Source organism: Lynx canadensis, chromosome E3 (genome assembly GCF_007474595.2).
Source record: "Lynx canadensis isolate LIC74 chromosome E3, mLynCan4.pri.v2, whole genome shotgun sequence".
NCBI classification, from domain to species: Eukaryota; Metazoa; Chordata; class Mammalia; order Carnivora; family Felidae; genus Lynx; species Lynx canadensis.
Window position 1 is genome coordinate 8,421,169 of NC_044318.1, and position 24,491 is coordinate 8,445,659.

A 24,491-nucleotide genomic window follows, 5' to 3' on the forward strand; every position below is an offset into this window, starting at 1 on the left:
AACAAACCTCCTCCCCACAGAGGTTGAAGCTCCAGAGAGAGCCCCGGGGACCTCAAAACAGCACATCTCTCTTTCCGACTCACATTCTGACCTCCCTGGCAGAGATCAGGCACTTCAAGAATACACCCAACATTAGGGGTTTATTAGCAAATTCCTGTTGCTGATGAGGCTGAGACCAACCTGAGCCTCAGTTTCCTTATCTGTAAAATGGGAGCAATCACACTTCTATCCTATGGTTATTTTGAGGATCTCGTTCTAGGATATGCCTAGGATAGTCTACACTCTGTGTGGAGACATTTTGGTACTTCCAAACTCAGGTGCTGACTGACCCAAGGCACGTAGCTGGGACAAGGAGAGACTCCAACATCCTGGCAATGCACAGAACAGGAGGGACAGAGAGAAAAGAAGCTCTGCCCCCCCCCCCCGATTCCTGAAACACATCCTGATTCTTCTCACCATCTGTTTGCCCCATTTTCTCTCCGGGGAACCTGATGAGCTCTCTTCTGTCAGCCACACAGTAGGCACTTGGGACTCAACAAGGAATTCTCCTCACTCCCTTCCCTGATACATTTATACCCTGAACTATCAAAAGTATTCTTCATAAGTCAAAAATAAAACCAACCAAACAAAAAAATCTTTCAGGAAATAGTTTTTTTATATCACGGTCTGTTTTCTAATCCTTTGGCGATTTCTTTCAACCTTTTCTTGAAGCACACATCTTAAAGTGGGGCTGGAAGGAGGCAGGATTTGGCAAGAGCTGGAGAACCCCATGGACCCAGATCTGAGTCTCCTGCACACAAACGCGAAGGGTAAGTCTGGTCACCTGTTTAGATGCTCTTGGCTTTCCCAGGCTCTGTCTTGGAAGGTTAAAATCATCAAGGTTATCTCCGGGAGACCGTATTTTCCAGAGTTACTTACAGGTCTAAGGAAGGAGGGGTCTGTTTGTTTGATCCTGGAAAAAGTTAGATTTTTATTTCCTGGCAAGAACTTGATTTATCATTTCCAGTTTTTACACTCAGTCTCTGCTTGCGTTTCATGGGTCCTCAGTTATCTTTTGTCCTAGGGAGCTGAATTTCTAGACCGTAAGCTGCTCATGGGAAGAGACCATATATTTTCTATCACCCTTGCATCTCCCAAACCCAAATTGGTCTTAAAAGGAGAGTAGATCCTTACGCAAGTGCTATCAGCTGGTCAGTGTCCTTTGTTCATCCTTGGCTCATGAGAAACAGGACTGTTACCTCCGTGATCGCTGCCAGCTTTCATCTTTGGTTTGAGGTTTTAAACTCTATTCCTTGTTGACTTTCCAGGGAACAGGTCCCTGAGAAAAGGTTTCTCTTCCCCAGGAATCTGAGGCAGGGAGTGTTGGGGAGCTTAAGGAAAAACCGAATTCAAAGAGGGATGTATGGGTCTGTATAAGGCAAGAGGCAACGAAAGCGGGGTCAGTTCTGTGAGGTTCTCTGGCTCTTATCCCAGAGGTGCCCGGAGACCACTTGTGAGAGAAGCCTAGAACTGAGTCACCTGGTCCAGGGACTCATTACGTGGACCATACATGTGGGTCTTGGTTTCCAGACCTGGCTCTGATACTGTCTGTCTGACCATCTTATACAGATGGTGCCTTTTTGGGACCTTCATTATCTCTTGATTTTCTCACCTCCCTTCCCCCCAAATCTTGGTGTGGTCCTATAAGTTCTGTTTTCTTAAGACCCTTCTGGGCAGGCATCTTTAGCTGATGCCAGATCAAGGGTACTTCTGGGCACACACGTGGAGATGGGGAAGACGATGGGGATGATGCCCTTTGACGGGTTTGCAGAAATCACACACACGTCCATATCGGCACTGTCTTCAGAAGCAAGTGTGAGTAGAACGTGTGCTGTGCCCCTAACCCCACATACCATTTTTGAACAGAATCCAAGGACACCAACCCCCCAGATTCCACTTGGGCCCTGCCATCCTCCCTAGAACTGAGTTGTTGTTTTTTTAAAGAGTGCCCTCTCTTCCTCCATATCCTTGCACCGATAACCAGAATGGGTTTTCCGCGGGTCCATAACCATCATCGTCACATAATTTTTAACATAAACTTTACACTATATACAATGTTATTTGGATAATACACTTACGTGTGGACTGTAGAAGTCAAGCATGTGTATGATATGTACATGTGTACCCGAGCATTGGTATTCACAGGATAAGTGCATTTTACCACGTCTGATGTCTATTGAGTGGGAAGCTGACCTCATCGGATAGGACTAGATGTGAACACAGCATGATGGGAGGGGGTTGAATGGAAAAGCACAACTGAATTTTGGTATAGACCCCACCAAACCTCTCATTCAGCACTTCCAACCCTGTTGGCCAAAAGAATATGAGGCATCCGGAAGGCCTAATTTTGTCTCAGGTGGAAATAAACACTGCTTTTGCATTGAAGACCGCCTTTACGTGGAACCCTGGACTCCCATGAAATACCGACCAATGAGTTTTGTTGCCACACGTGCCATTTTTTTTTACCCCTAGAACTCTGAGTTCTGCCCACGTTCGTCGCGGTCAAACGCAAACAGCCTCTGTTTCAGAAACAACTCAAATCCCCTTCGCAAGGATTCCTGAACAACAGCTCTGCACAAAGAAACAGTACAGGGATGTGCCTGAAGTTAACAAATATATTCAGCTCTTCTGAAAGATATTTTGGTTTCTCAAGTGAGTATTTATTTAGGTCCTATACCATAAGGGATTTCAGTGCAAGGTATTTATTTATACGGCAACCGATTATTAGAGCTGCACTTCTTAGGTTGAAAGGACATAAATTTTTAATCACCATTTAATTAACACCAACTTTGTTTTTTTGTTTGTTTGTTTTTTCCTTTTTCATTAGCAATTCTATTTGCCAAGAATTCAGGGCATTTGTCATTTCCTGAGAAGGACGCAGAATATTAAACACACATCACTGGCAGACATATCAAATAGAATAAACAATGTGGGGCTGTATGACTGCTATGGATCTGTTGACTAATTAACAGCCTTGGCTAGAGTCCCATTTAAGTGAAACTATTTCATTTGTAAACAAGGTGTAATTTTCTTGTTCCTTCCTTGAAAATAAGTGTGAGTCGATTTGACTGATTTTTGCTGCGATGATCGGTTTCATCAGAACAGCAGAGGGTGAAAACTTCTTAGGCTCTCTGCAACAGGGAAGAGAAACCTAGTCTAATCCACGAGACACCCAGTCACGTGGCCGGCTGTAATGACAAAGTGAGATGTGCAGAGGACAGAAGAGTGGGGAGATCATAATCCCGCACCTCTCAAGGAAGCCTCACTGGCAGAAACACAGACGCACGAGGAACCTGACTTCTCAGATCAGTGAAGCCAGCAGTGGCCTAAGACTGTAAGGACAGTGAGGACTATTTTTGAGAAACTCAAAGGTTTCCAGGGTAGAATTCATGCCCTAGAAGGCCCTCCTCTTACACAGACTGTTTTAAGCTGGGCCTGTGTATACTGTTACCGATCAACAGAAACGTATGTATCTGCATTCAGAAGTACGAGCCGTACTCAAGTAGAGAAGGCCAGTTAGGGTGGCCAAAGTACCATTATGGATGCCCGCTGTGACTTGAGTCAGGTGAAACTCAGGCACAAATTTGGGTTCAGAGATTCTGGCTCTTTGAGATCTAAGATCTCAAGCTGGAATGTCAGCGGAACCGTCTGTGATGGGTCCAGAGTCAAGGGCTTCCTATTTATGCCTTGATAGGCTTCTGCAAAGAACAGAACTGACTTGATTACTTTGGAACCGCTCCGGGTCATTATCTTTCTCTTGGCAATTGCCCGTCTGATTCGACGGTCAATTTTCTGATGTTTGCGATCATCACCGTTGAGAGTCAACGAATTTGGAAAAGAGGGAAATTATACATTCATTATATATAGCATTCCAATCCTCATTGTTTGTTTTGTTTAAAAAAAACACTTTGGGTATTAAAGGAAGCATGTGTTTTTTTTTCAGTATGTTACTGTTGGTTCTTCCAAAAGCCCCATCTTTAGTTTCTTTACCTAGATAAACATGGGGTTAACAGCAGAAATTATGCTGTTGTTAGCAGGAGGGTTTTTGATCCGTGGGACGTTATGAGTGTAAGTCACCTTCTCCCTGGAGGTCTTTGTCACAGTTGGCGGCCCCCTTGGGTTTTGAGGACACGGGAAGAAGACAGAAAGCCTCTTTGGGTTGATGACACAACACTGCCGTGTGTGCTGGGGAGACTTTGTAATTCATTTCATGTCATGACACGCCAGTCTTGTGAGGGAAGGAGGTGATCCTGGCTGGGGGGAATGTAGGTCTGGAAAGCAATGGGAGGGCAGAGGCAGAAAGTTCTAAAAGACAATACAGTCAGGGCTGTGCCTAAGACTGGAAATGGATATGGGGCTCTCGCAGTCTAGGCTTCTCCACTGTTGGCTCTTGGGCAGCAGAAGCATACCATCTGAGAAAGAAAATACGATGTCTGAATACGTTTGTCCTCAGTGCCTAGCCAGCCTCTTGGGCCTCTCAACCACAAAGGTGAAGAGAGGACTTTTGGCCCCTCTGCCTCCCCACCGATGACCCTGAAACTTACTGTGACCACTTCTCATTACTGCTGGGTGCACTGACCCAACGATAGAGCTATTCAATGAATCCTGAAGCTCTGAAAGAATCATTCCTGGCCCTGCCCCCTGGCAGGAAAACCCTGCCTACAAGACAGAACGTGGCGTGTGTAAAAGAAACAGGGTAGCTACCCCTCGGTCCCCTTCTCTGAGAACCCAAAGCAAAATGTGGGAGGAAACCAGGAGACTGTCAGGTTCATCTTAGCTTAGGGTTTCCACAGTATCTTGTCAAGCAGACTCAGCTACTCTACAGAACCTGAGGCCTAGTCATCCCAGAAATCTCAGGGGCGATAATGAATGTAAAATAACCTAAATCAGAACTATATAAAATGTGCAACTAACATTGTTTGTGGGGGTTATAATATTTAGTTTTTCAACTAGGAAATTCTGATAAAGTGTCAGAACATAACAACTACCTTTTTGAGGGGGGGCACTTGGTGTGAGCGAGGCACTGTGCCAAGAGCTTCTGATGCTGAAGCTTCCCCTTCTCCCCACACTGTTTTAAAGGCGTATCATTTCATATCACACACGCACAGATCTGAGTGAAGCAAGAAACGGACAACGGGGGTGGCTCGGAAATGACAAATGCTCTGGGGAGTTTGTCATAGATCTCTGTTGGTGCTGGTGAAGCACTGTGCCTCCAATTGAGCGAGTATTTCAGAAGAGAGTAATCGTGTTTGCCACTAAAGTTTATCCACGATTTTGGAGGATGCTGAGGGTCGATGCATGAGGGTCTCTCATGTTTTGAAGGCTTTTGATCTGAGGAGGTTGGGGTGGGAACGAATGTCCAACTGAATTTCATGGGGTTAAGGACAATTAACTTAAAAGCGTGCCAGCCTTCAGTGGACAGACAGCATCGTACTTTTTACAGATCACGGTACACACGTGGCTGCTGGCATATGCCACGATGTTGACAACCCTGGGAACAGTGACACACACTTGGACTCCACCATAGCTGTTCGGGGACTGAACGAGTGATGGTCACTCTAGGAGGTAAGGGGTAACAGATACTATACAACCCTGAGTCGTCACCAGAAGGGGGGGGGGAAACACAGACTTACGTACATAGGAATCTTCGGGATAAACTACAACAGCCTCTGTGTCCAGAGACAGAAGATCCACAGATTAGGTGTCGGAGACATACACGTATCGGTTTGTGCAGCTCTGAACAAGACCATCGAAGCCAAGGGTGAGAGAGTGTCTGTGAAACACACAAGTTGACATCCAGAGAGATTCTCGTCGTTCTCCGCCTGAGGGCCCTCCTGGCCTTTTCCTCCAGATGAGTCTTGGAAACAGACTCTAGTGAAGGTAGCATGGTTACTGTGAACACGGGAATTTGCGATTCTTTGTGTGTGTGGTGGTGGGGGGGGGGGGGGGCCGGGGGTTGGTTCTGGGGTCGGGCCGGGGCAGTGACGGGAGGCATGACACTAAAGCTGAGACGGGTACAAAGCCAAACTTCCTCATCTCTTGCACGTCCATCTCGCTGCGGTGCAGACGCGTTCGTAACTGCTGTGTCTGTGTCGGGTTTACATGCGTACCATATTGCTTATTCTGGATGAGAGAGACCGTTAGGCATTTCTGATGAGGAAATTACATGGTGGACTGGTCTTCGTGGACTTTGGAATATAGAAAATCATAACATCACCACTGGCCTCCGACGCATCGTTATTGCCAACATCCCTAGAGGGCGTGTCCCGGAGACCTGCCCTATTATTTATTATTTATTTGCTTTTTTTTTTTTTTTTTTTTTTTGGTTAAGGACTCAACTATCCGGTATCTGCTATGCTCAGCACACGCCTCACAAGATTCCTTGAGGGGAAGACTATGTATGGCGTGGAGCCAGGTGCAAAAGAACCAACAAAAAAAATACCTTCCTAAATCCCCTTCTCTTTGCAGGCACCATCGGACATCCGACATTTACCCTCCAGAACGTTGGCCGTTACGTATGTTTCCCTATAGATAAAACATTAATGGAAGGTTCTAAACATCAGATTCGATACTAGGCATTTTCTTGTACACACGTCTACTGCTGCAGGAATTCAAAACCCTGGGGGTGGAGTACATATTGTTCTTATTTGCAGCATAAGGCCTAACATGCTCTGAGATATACACGTCGTCGTGGCCTCTACTGTCCCTGGAACAGTACGACGCTGTGGACCTCAAGGACGATCGAAGGTAGCTGTCATTCACGGCCTGGGATGGCAGCGAGTGTTTGTAAGGGTCCGAGGGGCATCTCCCAATGACTAAGCGTCGCTCGTCCCCATGGCAGCGGAGGAAAGGGTTCTCGGAGGTGTGGTCCGGCAAGAGAGACTTGCTCCGTTTGCTGTCCTGCAGACCCTGGGGTAAGAGGGAGCTTTTGTTCCCCAAGAGTTTGCTTGAGGGCACGCTACAGAGACTCCCATACAGGTTTCCCTCCAGAAGCCGTTCCCGGTCCTTGAGGCTTATGCTCCTGGAGGGCCTGCTAAGGTCTGTCTCCCGAGGTTTGTCGAGAATGTTGTCGTAGGAGTGCTGACGGCTGATCCTGAGTTTGTTCTTCTGGAACTGGAGGGTGCTGTTCTGCGCCCAGTCCTGCTGGTAGACCTCCTCCTGGGCGGCCGGGCTCCCTGTCTCCTGGAGCATCTGGTCTTCGTCGATGTCGTACAGGTTCCCCATCCGCAGGCAGGCGTCGCACTTGAATGGGGACCTCACGGTGAAGTGGCCTGAGTAGGTGGGCAGGTTGGAAAGGCAGCTCCTGCAGTGGGTAGAGTTCTGTCGGTACCGCTCGCTGCCCTCGCTGTGAGGGGGACTCTTGTCTTTCAGGGTGAAGTGCTTGGAGTAGAACTTATACTTGTCATTGTTGGGGGGTCCGTCTTCATTGTGCAGGGGGTTCCTGGTGGCTGGCAGCGCGGGGTCCCCCTTGCGGAAGTTCTCGTCGTGGTCTGGGTAGGCGTCTGTAAACTCCACGTTCTCGGGAAGGGCCATGTTCTCAACGAACTGGGGAGGGTCTAAGTGGAAACTGGGCTCCTTCTCACCATCGATGGTGTAGATCTTGTCCCTGGGGGAGCTCGCTTTGGTTTTCAGGTAGGAGCGCTCGACCTCACTGCAGTCCTTGGGGTATTTGGAGGCTGCTGACCTTTTGAAGTTGTCCTTGGTCTTGTGGTTCTTGTTGTTGTCTGGCTCTCTGTGGCACGTGGCCCGACTCGAAGTTTCCGAGATGTCCGAATGGGCCACCTCTTCTGGAAGGTATCTAGGACTCTTTAGGGAGTGGGTCCTGTTCTCCACTGCTCCCTCGTCCCTCTGGGAGACAGGGTTCTGGCTCAGGGAGTCTTGGCGCAGTGATTCCATGGATTTCTTCCAAAGCTGCCGGGGCCTGGAGTTGGCTTTGGAGTCTGTGCTCACGGCCACCTCCACCGTGTTGGGGTTGGACTCATTGAGCGTGAGAGGGTGCTGTCCCTGGAACACATAGTTATTGAGGCTGTCCTTGTGCCTGTTGGCCACGAAGGTTTGCAGTTCGTTCATGTTGTCCCCAAAAATGGTGTCTTTCCCCTGAAAGGACCTGTTGTCTGAATAGACCAAATTTCCCTTATCTGAAACCATGTCCATGATGAGGGAACCTCTTTGGATGAAGTCTCCAGCCCTTTTGGGGGAATCCATTCTTGAGGAATTCATGTTGGACATGTCGGAGATGTTTTTGGCTGACCGAAGGAGTTTTAACATGTTGCTCTGGGATCCGGTCAGGTTGAAGTCTGGAGACTTCTTCTTCTCTTCGATGTGCACTCCATGAATGCAGCTGTAAATGCCCTGTGGGAAAGAACACGAGACAGCATCAGTGGCAGCAGGGACAGAAAAACACTGCACACCCAGGCTTTACCTGCGAAGGTGAGATGTGTCCTTCTGGGAGGAGCCTTGGAGAGATGGCGAAATCCAATCTGAAGCCTGGTACTGTTTCTTAAATGTACCAGACCAGTGGCAAAGTGCCCGGCTTCTCTGGTCTCCCTGGCTCAAGATGATCTGACACTTTTGCCTGTGACACTCATACACAGAGTTTGAGAGAAGGTATCGACTAACGGTCACGTAAGCATACAGGTCTCAGTGCCTCCACGGTGGAACCTGGGGTACTGGATTGATAGGTGGGTTGCTAACTCATCTTTCCCCATGGTTTCTCAGGATCATCTTTGGAGTGTGGATACCGGGGTCAGTTATTAAACTGGCACGGGGCCCCTGGGTTGCTAGAGATTTTAAGAACTTCTGTCCCCCCCTTCCCTGACAGAGCAATATGTTAAAACCAGCTGAGATGGGCTGGCTGTCTGTTTGAGGGGGGCCCACAGAGGTGGTCAGGGGGCTGAGTTATGTTTCAGGAGCAGGAGGATGGCTGCTGACTGCTTTCGCTCTTCCCCAGTTTGCCCTAGGACTCACAGGATACTGGGAAGGCACTTGCAGCTGCTGGGGTGCAGGGGGAAGCCTCAGAAAGGAGGCCACGCGATGGACCCAGCCCATACCCCAGGCTTGGGTGCTAGTGTTCTCCCACTCAGTTGACCCACCTTCTTGATGGGCTGCTGAGGAGGAGGGGGTGCATATCAGAGACACACGGAAAGAGCCGGAGCCTGGAACCCACTGGAAGTGAGTCCCAGCTCCACCTGTTAGTAGCTCTGTGACCTTGGATAAGCTGCAGCAGCCTAAAAAAATGTGTTTTAATGTTTATTTTTGAGGGGTGGGGAGGGACACAGGGAGAGAGGGAGACAAGAGAATCCCAAGCAGAGCCCGACGAGGGGCTTGAACCCATGAGCCGTGAGATCATGACCTGAGCCAAAGGCGAAGGGTCAACTGACCGGGTGCCCACCTTTCCTGGTGCCCTTCTTTTCTGTCACCTTTTACTCCTTCACACACTAGCACGAGACCCCACTGCACACTTCCCCACGGCTGCAAGAAGACGCATGCTACCCTTTACTACCGAAGGTTCGTTCTCCTCGGACAGCAGCCCAGACCCTCCGTCGGCCCTGCTGTGGCTCTCCTCAAGGGTCCCTGACCCCTCGGAACAACTCCTGATGAGGCATGCACCCTACTGCCCTCTGTGGTTCCCTGGAGTCTGGGCTTGACCCCTGATGTATCTTCCAAGGCCTACACGTTTGTGGTCCCCCCAACAAATTCACATAATGAGATCCCAACCCTAAAAGTTGATGGTGTTAAGAGGTGGGGCCTTTGGGAGGGGGTTAGGTCATAATGGTGGGGCGCTGGCCAGGCAGATGACTGCTCTCGTAAGAGAGGCCCCACATTGCCCACGGCCCTTCCACGTCGTGAGGACACAAGGAGAAGCCTTATGACCCAGAAGGGGACTCTCACTTGACCACGCTGCACCCTGATTTCACACTCCCAGCCTCCAGAACCATGAGAAGTAGGTGTCTGTTGTTCACAAGCCACCCAGTGTGTGGTGTTTGGTGATAGCGGCCCTGGCAGACTGAGGCAGTATCTCCTTCTGCTCTCTTGGTCCTGACTGTGGGGGAGCCAGAAGCCTGTCACTGTCCCCAGGATCCCCTCCAAGGAGCCCACGGGACAGGCTGCCACAGTCTCCATCCCGTGGTCTCTGTCTTTGCTACGTCTCCAATTCCTCATGGCCGAAAACCGAGGTGGGTTCTTTTTGCTGGTGACACTGACTATTTTCTTCTAGGGGAGAGGGAGAACATTTTGGAGAGAAAAATTAAGAGCCTCCTGGAGACTAGAGGGCACACTTATTTTTTAACCGGGAAAAGCCAAAGGCCCCAACTGTGGGAGAAACTGGGTTCTCATGTGAAGTGAATGACTTCTTCAAGCTCTGGCCCGCCCCCTTGGCAGGCCAGGAGTGCCCATATGTCCAGTCTGTATTTTGCTGCACTATCCAGGAGCTTCCCGAGGGACATCGAGCCCATGGGGACAGCTGCATGTGTCTGCTGCGTGGCAACAGCTCGGTCCACGGGCTGGGTGTTGAAGGTGCTACCAGAACTGGTGAGTGGAGACCCCTGGCTGCTGTGCAGGAAAACACCTGCCTCGGGTGCAGGCACATTTCAGAGCATCCTGGATCCACGTCCCTACACTCAGAAACGGGCGGAAGCATGCGACCCAGCCCGGTGCACAAGACAGTCCTCCTCTTTCCTGCCTTGTTCTGGCATGATAGGTGAAGCAGGAGACATAACGTGAGGCCGAAAGGGTCCTGTTCCGCCCTTCGCGGCCTCAGTTTCTCCATATCCATAGGATGGGTGTGGTCATGTCACACACACACGGGTGCTGTCAGGATTAGAGATGACAGGGAGACGTCAGTCACCTGGCCCTTACTCACACGCTGGGCATGATTCGTTGTGGGGTTGTGATCTTGGCTTGGTAGGAAAGTGGGTTCTTGGCTTGGGGATTCCCCACTGCAGGTGTGTTAAAGAAAATGTTTACATGCCTACAACGAGGGCGCTTCTGTTTCTGTGTGTATGGCCTGCTCGGTGTGAAGAATATACATGTAAGCTGGCATGTGTGTGAATGTGCCCATAAGACGAATTTAAGAGATGTGTGTTAGCCCTTGATCAGAAAGGAGGAACATTTTTCTTGAGCAATCTGAAAGCCCTGCTATGCGTGAAATTGGGTGCTGAGCTCATTCTGAGTTCCCTAACAAATGAGAGAGGCAGGAAAAGTATATTAAATATGAAATCCTTCTCTTCACACATATTAGGGCTGCACTTATTTAAAACATAGGATCTGGGGAGAAGGAGGGTCAGTGCTCAAGTAGCATTCCCTGCAGCCTTTGAGGACACAGGAATGCTGGTGGATGGGAGTCCCCAAGGGGCACAAAAGTCCTTGCAGTGCTCCTGTGAGGCACGGGTCCTCTCTCCCCCAGGGAGGGGAGACTGAAGTTCAGATTCCAGCCTGTAAAGCTGACGATGCCTACTCCTGTGTGCCCCACTGGCCCCCAATCCTGCTCAAGATGCTTGCAAGGGAAGCGGGGGATTTAGTTCATGCCTCATAATGACAGTCCTCTCAACTGGCTGCCTTAATGGTATCTCAGAGGAAACGCTCTTCCAGATCCAAGCAGGATTTACAAGGAAACGCAACAGTGTGCATTTGCTCATGATAATCCCAGAGTCATTTGGGTATGGAAAGCCTTTAGTAATTGGTGGAGAGAATTAGCTTAAAGTTGGCATAATACCTAGCTAGATGCGTGCACATTGTTATTTTTAAGCAGTCTGTGTTTAGATGCCATCAAGTTAATTAGGAAATATGTATTTGCACAGAATGCAAGTTAAGAGTGCCACTGAACAGAAAAAAATAAATCTTCCTCACTAAGCTAATAGGTGCCTTCGGAATCTCCAAAGTTCTTAAAATCACCAAATGCTAAGAAAACACAAATTCCTTTAAAAATGATTATTTAGTTTTCCCAATAACCATTAGCATATAAAACCAGGTGTTTGTACCCAAGTGTTTTTCACCATGTTTCATGTCTTAATTCATTAAATTCTTTCAGAGTGAAAACATTCCAAGGTGAGTAAATGGGAGAAATAGGTAGATAAATAAATGGACCAGATGGATGGATGGATGGATAGGTAAATGGGTGTAGGGATGGATGCACAGATGGATGAATGAAATGGGTAGATGGATAGATAAAACAGGTGGGTGGATAGATGAGATGAATGGATGTATGGGTGAAATGGGTGAGTGGATGGACGGATGGATGGATGGGTGAATGGGTAGATGGACGGATGGATGGATGAAATGAATGGATGTATGGGTGAAACGGATGGATGGATGGATGGATGAACTAGGCAGATGGAGGGAGGAATGACTGATGGGCTGTGAGGTAAATAGATGTTATATTCTGTTAGAAGATGAGTGAATGATATGTACATATGATGTAAGCGATAAGATCATGTCAGTTGCATGCACATATGTGTCATGTAGTGTGATCTGTATCAAATCTCTTGTGTTGCTTGTATTTGATGTTTGTTGCTTGTGTAGGAACCTGTGCTCTGGCTGGTACCACACCACCTCGGCTCAAGTCCCGGCTCCACCAAGGCTGGGCAGCCGTGGATGATCCTCTAACCTCATTCCCCATCTGTAATCTGGGATGAAGAACAGTTACACGCCTCACAGAAATGGCTTGTAGGTGAAATGAGATGAAGAGGATGAAGTCCATACAGGGTGCTTGGCACCTATCTGTGCTGCACAAATACAGGCATTTTCCATGATCGTTGCTATTACTGATGACCCATATGTGCTTTTTTTATGGTAATATACACATGCCACATTGCGTAACAGGAGAGGGGTTTTCCTTGCATTGTGGGTGAGTTCGTTATAGCATGTGTGTTTGCGGCTGTAGTTCATGCTGGGTTGAATGTGTATTTTGTTTTCTGTTTGACATGTGTGCCTTTCCTCGTGGCCCTTCATGTCTTTGTTTCGTTGGAGGCTCTGCTGTAATGCAGACGCTCTTTGTGTTTTGTTAGATGTGCGGATACAGAGCATGGCATGGGATGTACATTTGGTTTTGGCATATGTGTCCCGCTGGGATGTGTGCATAAACTGTAACATCCTGCACAGGAATGGTAGTCGTGTCGTAAAGCACATCAGCTGCTAACGGTGGATGCCACAGACTGCTTCGTTTGGCCTACGTGGTATTTTGGTGTTGTATAAAAAAATGGAATTAGTTACTAATATTTAAAGAGTGGAAAGGCTTCACGTAAAATCAGATGACTACTTTCTCTCTGACAACCTACAAGACCTGATAATATTGCCCTTGAATTCCCATAAGACCATACTCAGCAGGACCTGAGGACTGCCCCCTCCGGGTGTGGTAGGCATTCTCAAGTGTTCCCTCACCTTGAACCCCAGGGACATTTGCTGTTTTTATCTCACTGGTGCTATTTTTCTCATGCCCAGCCTGCATTACCCATTTTCCTTCCCTCTCTGGCTTCCGCGGTCACCTGGGTTTGCTACCCCTGGGTTAGGACCACACAGAATCCGGATGCCTTTACGACAAGCCCAACAGGGGTTGGTGAGCGAGGGCAGGATGTGCAGACCGCCCCCCACCCACGAGTCCAGCGTCCTCGATTCTCTGGGAGCCCCGTGCTCTTCTGGACCTGCCGCTGCACTGAGAACGAGCCGCCCGAGGTACTGACCCTGCTGATGGAGAACAGCAGCCCCGGCCGGTCGGAGCACACGCCCGTGAAACAGAAGCGCAGCTTCCAGTAGAAGAGGTGTTCCCAGATGAAGGTGATGAGGCTGAGGGCCATGGCAGCCGCCAGCATGTAGAACACGCCTGCCATGTTGTCGATGTCCAGCTGACTGCTCATCACCTCGTTCTTCTCGTTGTGGCAGATCCCCGTGAGCCACAGCGTCTCCAGCTCCTCCATCTCGCCTGGACAGAGGACAAGAGCCACAGGCAGTGAGGAGCACGGCACGCACTCTGGTTCTGGACACACGCGGGTGACCCACAGCTGGACATGCAACCTGCAGGCAAGTTCCTGAGCGCACCATGTCTGCGTGCACTCACTCGACGGGCGAAGCTAGTAACGGTAACAATGCCTACCTGGTCTCGTGAGGGGGATGAAGTGAGATAATGGATAGTTACGTTCAGTCCGGGTCATGTTTTTGTTTTTGTTTTAATGTCATTGTGTTCTGCCCTTCCTGCTTTTCTCTCCCTGTGTCTCTGACACCCACCCAAGCCTGGAATAGGGCCCTACCATGGAAAAGCTCATGTTCCGGGTACAACTTCATCACTTCCTAGCTCCTTCAGAACTACATCTCTCCTGTCTATAAAATGGATATAATAATAGTGCATACTTTCTAGACTTCTGGGGAGGACCAAATGAGCTGATGGGTGCAAACTTTCTAAAGGTAGTGCCTGGCTTATGGTAAGTGTTCATAAATAGTAGTGTTCACGGGATGGAAACGCCCGGCACCATGCCTGGCACACGGCAGTCCTCGAATATATGTTGCTTCTTTCATTTTCCTTTAGAACATCTGGGGCTATTCCAGGAAGTCACCCGCCACCACTGCACTTGGGGCAAAAAGCACGAATGGAAAAGAGGCTTCTCGATCAGCTCTGAATGTCTCCTTACAAACTAAACACCTCGCCACTTGAGCAGGCAGCTACAGAAGCAGGTGGAGTTTTCAATGGAAAAGAAAAAGTAGGCGTGCGTAGCATTATTTCATCTTTTATGTGCGTTTCATCCAATTGCCATTTAGGAGGAAATTCTCCGATCTAAACGTCTAGCAATTAAACTGTCTAGCAATTCACGAAACTATGGCACTTACGCTATGATTCAGACTTTAAAAATTATCCTTCAAGGACAGTGAAAATCACAGAAGACGTATATAATGTTAAACGGAAAGTATGATTTTGGGGCATGTGTGTGTTATCTAAGATATAATATGAAACAGGCAGAGAAAAGTAAATACTGCAAATGTTTCTTTGATTCCCTTTTGAAGAGGTTAGCACAATTAATGCTTTCAAGTTGCTTTCTTTCTCACTCTTGAATGATTTGGCTGAACAGGGCAACCTAGGTGGATAATGATTTTTTTCCGGACCTTTTGAAGATGTTACTGAGTTTTCTTCTGATCTGGATTATTATAGTCGTTGAGAAGTCGGCGAGTAATCTAACTGTTGCTACCTTCTATGCACTCTGTGCTTTTTCTCTGATTGTTTTTGAGACTTTTTGTCTTCGGTGTGGAATTGAAATGTGGATTTGCTTTAGGATTTTTTCTGCTCTGTGACCCAGTGGCTTTCTTTGACGTGTGACTTATAACTTTAATTCTGGAAAAATCTCACCCATCCTTACTTTGAATATCGACTCTCCCTCTCCCCCCCATTTTTAAAAACTTAATAGAATGTACTTTTTAGAGTAATTTAAGGTTACAGAAAAATTGAGAAGTACAGTGGGTACAGCAAGTTCCCATACACTCCTCCCCTCATCCTCCCTCCCACCCTGCCTCAGTTTCCTCTATTAACATTGGCACTGGGGTGGTAATTTTTTTTTTAACAATTCATGAACAGGTATTGATACATTATTATTAATTAAATTCCACACTTCACATTACGGTTCACGCTTTGTGTTGTATGGTTTTGTGGGTTTTGCCCAATGCTTAATGCCATGTTATCTGCCATTATAGTATCGTATAGAATAGTTTCACTGCCCTAAAATTCCCCTGTGTGCCGCCGATTCACCTCTCCTCATGCCCCATCCCAACTCCTGACAAGCACTGATCTTTTAATGGTCTCTATAGTGCCGCCCTTTCCAGAACATCCCATAGTTGGAACCATAATGCACACAGTAGCCTTTTCAGACAGGTTTCTTTCACAGTAACAACATGCATATTTTTTATTTATTTATATTTTTTTAATTAAAAAAATTTTTTTAACATTTATTTTTTTTTGAGAGAAAGAGACAGAGCATGAGGGGGAGAGGGACCAAGAGAGAGGGAGACACAGAATCTGAAACAGGCTCCAGGTTCTGAGCTGTCAGCACAGAGCCCGACGTGAGGCTCGAACTCACGAACCGTGAGATCATAACCTGAGCTGAAGTCGGACACTCAACCAACTGAGCCACCCAGGTGCCCCAACATGTATCTTTTTTAAATGTGGGCAGTCATCTGATTTATAAAAAGATGCAACAAAATTTAAAATGATAGAAAATATCAATTTCAAAATGTCAAAAAGTGAGTGTATTTAACCATATTCAGCCCATAACAGAGCAAATGGGTAAGTGGAATAATTCAAGCTGCAGCATATTGCTATATACGAACTGGCAGCAGTAAAAGTTGATAAATGAAGGCAGAGGAGCTCGCTTCAGAATTAGAACCGAGGGGCTTCGTAATCATCTGGTGTCTGTTCCATGTTGTACTTATGGCTAGAAATGCAGATGATGGGAACTTCAGAGATCTTTTGGATCCTTCCTTTAAGCTCCTGGTCATCAGTGGCTACAGTGCAGGGCTTGTGCTGAGAACAATATGCATTTAAGTTCCTCCACATCCTTCCACGGCTTGACAGCTTGCTTTTATTTGTGAATAATATGCCATTGCATAGATGCACAGTTTGCTCATTCCCCTACTGAAGGATATTTCGGCTGCTTCCAAGTTGGGGCAATTACGAATAATGCCGCCATAAACATCTGTGTGCAGGTTTTGTGTGGACGTATGTTTCCAGCTCATTTGGGTAAAGACCTAGGAGCACGATGGTAGGATTGTGTGCTAAGAAGATGTTTAGCCTTGCGGGCAACCGCCAAGCCCTCTTCCGAAGTGGCCGTGCCATTTCGTGTCCCCTGTTGAGCTCCCGTCACTCCACATCCTCACCAGCATGTATCAGTGTTGTCAGTGTTTCGGGTTTTAGCCGTTCTAATAAGGTGCATAGTGGCATCACATTGCTCTGAGCTGCAAGCCCCTAAGGACATGCGACAATTCTCTTTTCTTCTGATTGTGTTTTAAGTATTCTAAACCTTCTCATTCTGTTCTCTAGGTTATTCACTTTGCTTTAGTATTTTCCATTCCTTTATCACTCTGTCCTGTGGTTAGATGCTTCCCGCAGATCTATTTTCCAGCTCATTTATTCTTTCGTTAGTAATATTTAGCGTTATGCTCTCATTTAATCTATTCTAGTTCTTCTATTCACCTGGCCATTTAAAATTCTGCCCGTTCGTTTTTATCATAATGTCTCATTCTTCTGTTAGGACTTAAAAAAAACTTCTATATTAAATAATTTGAAACCCACCATCTTTCAGATTATTCTCTGCCTTGCCTCCTCCCCCCAGTCCTTGTTGGGATTCACATACGTCTGGTTGCTGTGTGTGCTGACCTCATGGTGGATTTCTTCCTTGTGCTGTTTGTAACTTCTGAGTCTGAGCTAATACTCAGCAGAGGTTGTTTTCCCCCCTAAAGCGTGGGGCCCCCAAGCACACTGGGCTATAGGAATGTTCCTACAGTGGGGTTGAGTTAGCTTCTTCTGTGGTTCCCAAGGTACTCCCAAGGTACCAGTTTCTGTATGAAAAAAAAAAATGTGACTGCCTTTGCCACGCCATTTAGTGTACATTCGGACCTCCATACTCATTTAGGTTTTGAAAAACTATTTATTTTGGGGGGCAGAGAGCACAAGCTGGGAAGGGGCAGAGAGAGGAGAACAGAGGATCTGAAGCAGACTCTGCAGTGACTGACAGCAGTGAGCCCGCCGTGGGGCTCTAACCCACAAACCGTGAGATCATGACCTGAGCCGAAGTTGGACGCTTCGCCAACTGACCCACCCAGGTGCCCGGATATTCATTTAGGTTTTAATTTCTCACTCAAGAGCTTCAACGAGATGGCAAGGCGACTTTTACTTGCTTCACTTTTATGGACAGCTTTTTCTAGTCTTTTCACAGATGCGCTGATTCACTGGAGAGCTCAGATTTATGCATCCACATACGTTGGATGTTAAAGCCACGCCTCCACCCCTGCTGCCTAGGTCCCCTGAGGCTGCTGCACCTCAGCAGGAAAAGTGCCGTGAGAATATCCCATCCCCCTTGGTTTCCTTTCCCTTTGCTCTTTACTGTGCTTTGTGCAAGCGCGCATGTGCATATGCAAGCATGCCTACGTATGTGCAGATGTGCATGCGCGGGCGTATGCGTGAGCATGCCTGGAAGGGTGCGCATGCGCAGTCGTATGTGTGCGCATGCACCTACTTCTAATCCTGCGCTGTGATGTGTTTGTAGCCCCAAGGGGGCTGCTGCTGATTTAGTCTCCGTTGTACCGCAACCAGAGAGGCATGTACACCTTTTGGTATCAGGGCTACAAAAGCATTGCATTTTTGAGGGGAGACAACAGAAAACCTATCCCTTTGTAAGTTCATCACCTACAAGGAAGGGTGCTGGCTCACCAGTGGTGCAGGCTAAGTTATGGGAAGGGACATCTCAGTTTCAATTCCTTTCCTTCCGACAGCCTCCCGAACTTTGCACATGATCACATTTGTCTCGGGATCCTGTGTATCATCATCTCATCGTCTAAGCCGACACCCCCACCTGCTCATCCAAACCCTTCTACGTTTTTGCTTCCTCTTCTCAAAAACACCAGTGCCGTCCCTTCGAAACTACTGCGTGCTGTTGACTTTCCTCTCCCTTTGGAGTTTGCGAGGACACAAAAGTGAGTCTTCTCGCCGTGTTTCCGTCCATGTTTTGTATGCCCAGAACAGGGTCAGTCTGGGTAAGGAAGAAACATCATTAGATTCCTTTCACGATGTAAATACAAAGACTGCCTTCTCACCAAACATCTCTCTCTGAATAAGTCACCTCGGTAAACCAGACCCGTGTCGCAAAAGGAGGGCAGACGCACATTTCTCAATCCCAATTACAGCCTGTTCCAGTCATTTTGCAGTTACTCATTTCCTGCCTTGTGGCCTTCTACTAGTTCACTGAACTGTAGTTCAAATACTTTCTTATTTCGTTTTTAATTTACTCAAGTATATTGTAATCTCCTTGGGGGAGATCAGGGACCGTGTTTCATGATTTTGATATTTTTCATGGCCTGCAGCACACAGCAAGCACTGAATCCCTATTTTCTGTTTCTATTTCTTTCCCTGCATCCCGGGGCTTAAATTAGGCAGCACTGCAAACATGTTCAGATCTGCCGGGTGAGTTTTTCTGCCATATAAATAGAGGAAACACAGATCAAAAGGGAGCTTGCCGTGGGCTTGGGAGTAAGAGGCTGAGAAGTATGCATGTCCTCAGCTGGGGTGAAGCGGCGAGGGTCATTTTTCGAAGGAACAGCTCTAAGATGCTCATTCCACCGTCCGTTTCTTCCATTACAAAGAGGCCGCGATCTTTGTCAATGTGGTCTTGTGAGCTGGAGCTGGTAAGTGGGACAATTAAATCTGTTTCCTGAAGCGGACTCATTCTTGCTGGGAAGACAAAAGCTAAGTGCTCTCCTGGGAGCACAGAGAGCCTGGGCCACTGTGGGTTTGCAGCCAGGCTCCAGTGTTGTCCTCCTCGGACCTGAGAGGACAGGTCCCTGCATGAAGCTGCAACCCCCCCCCCCCCCCCCGCATATATACATTTAGGGGCAGGAGGCTCACGAGCACCTGAGAACACCTCTCCATCCACGTATGTCACACCTGTTCGAAAGTTCTTCCTGTATCTGTTTTCAGGGGGCACGATGTTGTCTGCCACAGGTAATCCCTGCCAACGTCTGAGTTCTGCGCCACCCTGAGGAAGGCTGTAAGGCCCATACACAGAGCAGGCATCCCAGCTCTCTCCCTTCCCAGTGTTGCCATGAAAAGGCAGAGTGGTGGGGCTTTAAGAGGCAGGGGCCAGAAAGATGTAAAATCTAAAAGGGAACAGGTGAGAATAATTGAGACAGAATCAGGCATATGCCTGAGACTCGCTTCCATTAGCTGCTTGGGTGATGCTGTGAGGCTGCTGAGTATGTATCCAGCCGCTCACTCAAAAGGTACACGCTCGTTTCTAGTTTGCAAAAAGGAAGCAATTGCAAATTCAAATAGACGCCTTCCCCAAAAGCACAAGAAAGAACGTTGCACGTAGAAAACACTAGGATGAGCCTCACGAGGGAGGGCCCTTACCTGACAGGTTTGAGGAGCAAGTCCAGGCATGCTGTCGGGTGGAGACTGCCCGCACGGGACTGCCTTCAGCGCTTCGGACCCATTTGACCTTGGTCCCGGTACTCTGCTTGCCTACCCATCCACTCATCCATTCCTGAACCTATCTTCCTATTCTCATATTTAACAAAGTTACATAAATTCCCTTCCATTTCAGGCACTATGCCAGGATTTTCCAAAATTAACCCACGCAACCCTCATGTCAACCCAATGTGTTTGGAGCCATCACCACACCCATTTTACAGACGCACAGAAAGCAATCTGCGCACTCTGTCTAGCGCCTACAAGCAGCACGTGACAGCATCTCCTACGAGTCGTGCTGGAATTCAGTGAGGTCACGTGCACACCCATTGCTCAGGAATCGTTGGAGATACTGTTAGTTCCTGCATGAAGCCAGGGCAGGTGGGGGTGTTGGTGGATCTCATTCCCCCCGCCCTCTGCCTTGCCAATTCGTGGAGTCTGTGATCCCCGGAGGGCACGTCCAGAGAGAAGGCTTCGCCCTCCAAGAGGAATCTGTTATGTCCAAAGTAAGAGAAATCAGTTCCTTATCTGTCCTCAGACTCCTCTGCACTTCCAGAGGGACTGAAGTAGCTTTTCAGATTAGATTTCATTCTGCTCCATAAGACTGTCTGAGAGCTGAGGGGATTGCTTCGGGAAGAGATTTTATAGCATGTGGTGTGCCTAGCCTTCAGACTTCCTGAGCATTTCTCCCCCGAGGTCGCTTGTAAAAAGTTCATTTTGGACCTGTACCCTTTAGGCTTTGTCCGGGGCCTGAAAATATGCTGCAGTACATCTTGTGATACCAGCCCACACACAGACCCTCGCTGGCACATATCCACATACTGCTTTTTCTTGGTGTCGGGCCAAAGCACCTGCCCCTAGGCAATGACGCTATGGAAGGATGTAGCGTGTGGTTTGAGGAAGCTGAGTGTGATGCCCTCTTTCATTTCTAGTCAAGGAAGCTGATGCTCTTTGGTTCTCCGAAGGCTTCATTTGGTCTTGCCTTACTCCCTCATTCATTTGCTCGCTCATTCATTCACTGAGAAAAGAACATTTTTCAAGCATTTAGATGGGGCGCCTGGGTGGCTCGGTCGGTTAAGCGTCTGACTTCGGCTCAGGTCGTGATCTCACGGTCCATGAGTTCGAGCCCCACATCGGGCTCTGTGCTGACAGCTCAGAGCCTGAAGCCTGTTTCAGATTCTGTGTCTCCCTCTCTCTGACCCTTCCCTGCTCATGCTCTGTCTCTCCCTGTCTCAAAAATAAAACATTTAAAAAAATTAAAAAAACATTTAGCACGTGGTTGGCGGCATCCTTGTATCTGCATGTAGAGACAGATCCTATGTAGTCTTCGGGTGCTGCTAACTCTGAGTCCTTTGGGAGGGAGCATCCTCCAAACCAGTAATTCTGGTAAGATGAGATGCCTGTGCATGGGGCTGGAGGCAGGAGAAACGTGGGGCATTTGGACATCAGAGAGAGGTGCAGAATTTGCAGGGAGGAAGAAGTGATCAAAGGGGGCCCAATCGCAAAGGACCTGGCTTTTGGGTTGAGGAGCTAGGGTGTCCGGGGGGGGGGGGGGGGGGGGTGGGGACACCGGATGAGACCAGCTGTATGCTTGCTGCATCCAAGATTCTTCAGTGGCCGTCTCCCCACACATAATGTAAGGCAGGCTGTTACAGGCGGGTGGGGTGGCAGATTTGAGTGATGGGGCTACAGTGCGGAGGTCTCCAGTAAATTCCATCCCAGTGACAGAATCACTGTTGGAGTCCTGTCCCGGTCTCGGGGGCAGGCAAGCCATGCGGATGAAACTCTCCTGCTCTCAGGATATATGGTAACTACAGAGAACTCTATCCGCAGGAAATCACTGGTAAGGATCCGTTGTGAATTGTCATCCCCGTCACCAGGGCCCATGACAGTTTACTCCGGATGTCCCAGCTGTGTGGTATCATGCTGAAAACTGGCCAGTGGGTACCTCTTCAGCGCAGCTCAGAGGTCTCCACTTGCAGGAAGTCTTCCCTGAATGCACAAGGACATGGGTACGAGATCACGGTTTCTCCTTCCACAACATCCTGGGTCTTGCATCAGCGGAGACTCTGTCGCACTCCAGTATAGTTGCCACTTGCTTCTAAGTCTTCTCCATTGGGATGTGACTTTATTCCCCCATTTGGGGACTTTATTCAGGGTGGGCATCCTGCCATAGTCTTCTTATATCCCCAGTCCCTGGCACAGGGCTCAGCACACAGAGGATCCATACAACTGTGTTGACTGTAGATGACACGAGGCTCCTTTGCTTGATCAGCTTCTGATACACTGTCTGGAGCATCAGCATAAGACAAAGAGAGGAAGCAATCTGTGAAGTCCCAAGCAGAGGGGTCAGGAATAATTTCTGAAGCCCAGAAATCAAGGCCAACTCTCAGGGCAAGCGAGTTCCGATCAAAGAGCCTAGCATAGATTTTGGTGGTTCCCCACAGGGAACCAACTTCCATCTGTAGCCGAAAGACGTCAGGATGATGTCGCTACTGATCCCATTAGGGTTTTGCTGTGAACGCCAAGAGGGGAGCTGACCCCGTTTCAATCCTGTTTTCATGTCTTGCCCAGGGACTGGGCACTTCATGTTTCTCAGAAGCCCGAATGGAATTGGAAATGGCAAAGGAACAATTTTCTTTGTCGAAATCTAGGGCACCGTCAACGACAGGCTCATGCTCTCGACGATAACAGATTCGGTCACTGTGAGCTCTGAACTGTGGTCCCCAGAGTGAGGACAGTTTGGGGTCTGCAGGGTTGACACCACGTGTTCTCTCTGTCCCGTCGCCCTGGAAGAAAACTGCTGTCAGGTCTGGGATGGAGTCTGTGGGCCTGGAACAGAGCGAGGTCAGCTAGATCGTTCGATTACTGACCTTGGTGCCTTACCTTTGTTAATTTTACACTCTTGACTCAAAGCCAGGTGACCTTGGATCTGGAAATAGCATTCCAGAGCCTAGGACCTCTGTATCCATGACCTATGAGGGCCAATGAACAATTTGCTGGAGAGAAAAAATAAAAAAACCTTGGGTGGTGGTGATAGTACAAGAATCTGGACACAAATAGACTAAATCTGGAAGATGCATCTCCCTTATTTAAGTGTCAGAATATTCCATTTCTGTATAATGCTGAGAAGTCACAAAAGCAAAATAAAAATAGGGCCAAGCTTAAAAGTATCCAGTCAGATGCAGAGACAGGCTGTCTTTGGCATCAGTGTTTTACTACCACCTTCCAGCTGAGGTCTCTGCTCTGTGGACAGAGCCCGGAGCACTGCATGAGGCAGTGCTGCTGGTCGCCATCTGGCTGAGATTTCACAGGCCACACGATCAACGGTGCACTGTGGACTTGGGGACTTGCATGCACACAGGTCCCCAGCCTGTGTGTTCCTGAAGAAGGGGAAGGAAGAAGAGTGTAGAGATTGTGCAGCCCCATCAAACATCAGACAACATACATGGTCGCAATTCTCCAACAGATGGTGGGGGTGGGGAGAAATAATTCTCTAGAGTAAAACTGCAGAAAAATGGCAAGATGTCCAGGAAATCCTGTGCGGGCCAAGCACCTGTGGAGTCTGCTTAATGCATGTGCCTCACACATGTATGGATGGCCAAGGTGCCATGGCTTAGCAGGCATATGCACTTGTGAGCATAAATGAATTCACAGTAACTTTTTGACAACTGCTCATTTCCCCCATCAATAGTCCTGAAAATCCTATGACTCATCTTGTATGAGTATGGGGGCTTTTTAATACCACAAGGGGGTCCTTGTGTGTTAAAAGGCCATAGACATAAGGGGCCGGCGCTGGGGGAGAGGTATAGAAAAGGACAGCAATAATCCCACATGCCAGGTTGAGGAAGATCTTTGAGCAAGTAAAATGGTATTGCAACTTTCTGGTTTCCTTTTTATTGAAGGGTGGTCAAAAGGCTACCCGAGACTGTGGAGTCCTTAAGCAAAGGGGATCCCATCCATTGTCCCCACATTCCTCATCCTCAAGGACAGGGCAAGGACTTAAAGGGCACTCAAGACTTGGTTGTGGCATGGAGGAGAAAAAGGAGGAGAGGTAGGAAGGAAAGCGGAAGGGAGAGGAAGGAGAGAAGAAGAGAAGGAAGAAGGAGAATGGAGAAGAACAGAAAGGGGTATAGACCTTTCTAGGAAGTCCCCTGTATCTGCTGTCACTGCTGTCCATAACCAGAGTGGAAGGAAGACCAGTCTGTTGATGGACAGGGTGGGCTACAACTTAAGAGAGCTCTGAGACGGCTTTGATGACAGCCCTCTTCCTCCATTAGGAGCAGCGGTGTTCCTCTGG

At 48.2% G+C, this 24,491-nt stretch overlaps 1 protein-coding gene across 1 annotated transcript in view; it reads right to left on the reverse strand.

Moving 5' to 3' along the window:
- Positions 1-6,340: 6,340 nt before the first annotated feature.
- GRIN2A (glutamate ionotropic receptor NMDA type subunit 2A) overlaps positions 6,341-24,491 on the reverse strand; it is a 50,641-nt gene continuing 32,490 nt past the window's right edge. The window contains exons 3-4 of the mRNA XM_032591633.1: positions 13,716-13,954; positions 6,341-8,391 (exon numbers count right to left, since the gene is read on the reverse strand). Of these exons, the coding sequence (XP_032447524.1) occupies positions 6,592-8,391; positions 13,716-13,949 (2,034 nt within the window). The 5' untranslated portion in view covers positions 13,950-13,954 and the 3' untranslated portion in view covers positions 6,341-6,591. The remainder of the gene's footprint in view (positions 8,392-13,715; positions 13,955-24,491) is intronic.